This window comes from Montipora foliosa, chromosome 12 (genome assembly GCF_036669935.1).
Source record: "Montipora foliosa isolate CH-2021 chromosome 12, ASM3666993v2, whole genome shotgun sequence".
NCBI lineage: Eukaryota > Metazoa > Cnidaria > Anthozoa > Scleractinia > Acroporidae > Montipora > Montipora foliosa.
Window position 1 is genome coordinate 20,264,529 of NC_090880.1, and position 2,500 is coordinate 20,267,028.

A 2,500-nucleotide genomic window follows, 5' to 3' on the forward strand; every position below is an offset into this window, starting at 1 on the left:
AACTTAAGTGACGATTTCAATGACGTTGTCGCCGTAAATGGCAAGGTCTCCTGAAGCCGAAACCAATTTTGTAGGTTGCAGTAAGGAAAAATCAAATATTTGCGAGCGTGTCCCTGATATTTACAAGAACTTTCGCTATTTCTAAAAATCTCTTATTTTCAAAAATTAAAACTCATCAATTTTATACCTTCCCAGACGCAGAAACCATTCTGACTTCATCTGGTAAACGACTGTTGGTCTCTGGCTGGTGGGGCCTGGTACGGCACCCAAATTATCTTGGTGACATTATTATGGGATTTGCGTGGACCTTTCCCTGCGGTACGTTTTCCTTTTTAACTAAGGGGGTATTTACATGAGACCGGGACAAACTCAGACCGGCATGAGTTCGTATCGGCCTCCATACATTTGTTCCTGTGCGTTTACATGAAACCGGCCTGGTAATGAACTCAGACCGGCCTGACTTCGTCTCGGTCCGAGGATTCTCGTACCGGTTCTGAGTTCATACCGTTCTCATGTAAATAACAACAAATCTCAGACCGGGTCGAGAAGTTTCAAGCCTGTATGGTTTTGGGTCAGCCATATATTTATTCGACAAAACATATCATTTCGTCCCGAAACCAGGCACGAAGCATTTCGTACTGGTTTCATGTAAACGGGCTGCAAAAATTTCGTACCGGTACAAGTTCATAACGGTCTGAGTTCGTCCTGGTCTCATGTAAATACCTCCTAACTTTACATTTAACGGCACATTGTAATATATAGATTTAGCCAAGCCTAAAGGCGGAGCTCCCTGGTTATTTCGAATTGTCCGCGCTTTGATGTTTCCAGTCGCTGCTTTAATAATTAAATCATTTTCTTTGCTTTCTTCTATAGAAAAATTCATTGCCTCATTGACCATGGTAAATTTTACGCTAAGAACCGATATCGCATGAATCACGAAGCGATGAGTACGATATCGGTTTTTCGAGTGAAATTTACTTTGGAATTCACCAGTTTGCCAATGATTTTTTTTCGAACCGCAAGAGTTTGAAAAGAAAACAAGCACATCCCCAGCGAGCGAATGGAAAAGGAAAAAGCCATTTAAGAGTCAACTGTCAATAGCCAGCGAATAGGAATCACGCTAAAATTAGAAACCATTCAAAAAACTTTGTCAGTTCAAGGTCAAAAAAAAAAGAGTTTTACTGACGGACGTTATTCCACTTTATCTCTGAAAAGGAGATCATTCACATTTTAATGTATTTCACTGAAACATGCCAGGTTGGCTTGGAACAAGAATCGGCAAAATACAGCAATGCAACCAAGAAAGGGCGAACTTCAAAAAAGATCAACTCCAACACTTAAACAACGTTTAGGCGCTTTAAACAAACTTATGAAAACGTAAGCTAGTGAGATTTCCCCCTAATTTTACGAGAACTCATTGCGATTACGTGTTTATAACGTAAGGGCAAAATTTTCTTGTCACTGTTGAGGCTCAAGGAAAACCATTTGGGCAACTTATTAAAAAGGCACTTATTCGCTCGCATTTTAGAGCAAAACAAACAAACAAACAAATCAACATTTTCTTTATGTCCAAAAGAGTACAGGTAATTATTATTTAATTCCAGTTGACAATAAGCCGATTAAACCACTTTTAAAAAATACGCATCCACTTGAAATAACGTATCCATAAAAATAACAAACGGTTTAGTTCCCAAGGAAAGAATTTGTGGAGTAATTTCTTCCACTAAGTATGAGCTATTACTGGTATTCTGTTTTGTCGTTGTCGTCCTCTTTCGCTCTCCTTGCGTTTCTGTTCTAGACATAGGTCTTCGAGGCATCATTTAACCTTATCAGAGCTATGCCACAAATTGCAATACAGCGAAAAAAGCAACTCTAAGCAAATTAAAAATAAGTTTATATCCCCCTGATGCTTCACTTGAATAACTGCGTAGCCACAGTGGACCACAGATATCATGATATGCGTCAAACTGGATTGAAACCACCGAAAAATGCAGAGAGAAAACACTATCCAAAACCGTAGTATGATGTAGTATGGCCTTGTAACGGCGTCGAGCCACAGAAAGGGCGCGAAAAATGAAGCCTCGCTTGTGTTTAGGTGAGTTAACCTGGGTTGAGCCTGCAATCCAATCGAAAAACCGGTGGCTGGTCAGCGGTCAACTAAAAAAAACACCTTACCTCGGTGAGCTGTAAAGTTGAGCCCGCGATATGGTCACATGATACTAGTCAGCGGATACCTTGTTTTGACAGGTGTCAATTGATCAAAACGTGGATATCCAATATCAAAGATATGTGCTGTAAAACTAGCATGATACTGGTCACATTGGTACACATGGATGGGTGGACGGACGTACGGACGGTCGATTACGTCACGGCCATAAAACCAGGATTTTTCGCATCGATGGGTTACCATATTTTCTTAGCAATGGTGCTCCGCTATAATTATATCGTTGTGAAAGTTTAAGTGTCTTAACAGGCAGTAACAAATTTATTATTATGAAAG

At 40.0% G+C, this 2,500-nt stretch overlaps 1 protein-coding gene across 1 annotated transcript in view; it reads left to right on the forward strand.

Annotated features, from left to right (window-relative positions):
* Window positions 1-2,500, forward strand: part of LOC137979825 (delta(14)-sterol reductase LBR-like) — a 26,279-nt gene that overhangs the window by 19,225 nt on the left and 4,554 nt on the right. The window contains exon 9 of the mRNA XM_068827163.1: window positions 196-318. Coding sequence (XP_068683264.1) covers window positions 196-318 — 123 coding nt within the window. The remainder of the gene's footprint in view (window positions 1-195; window positions 319-2,500) is intronic.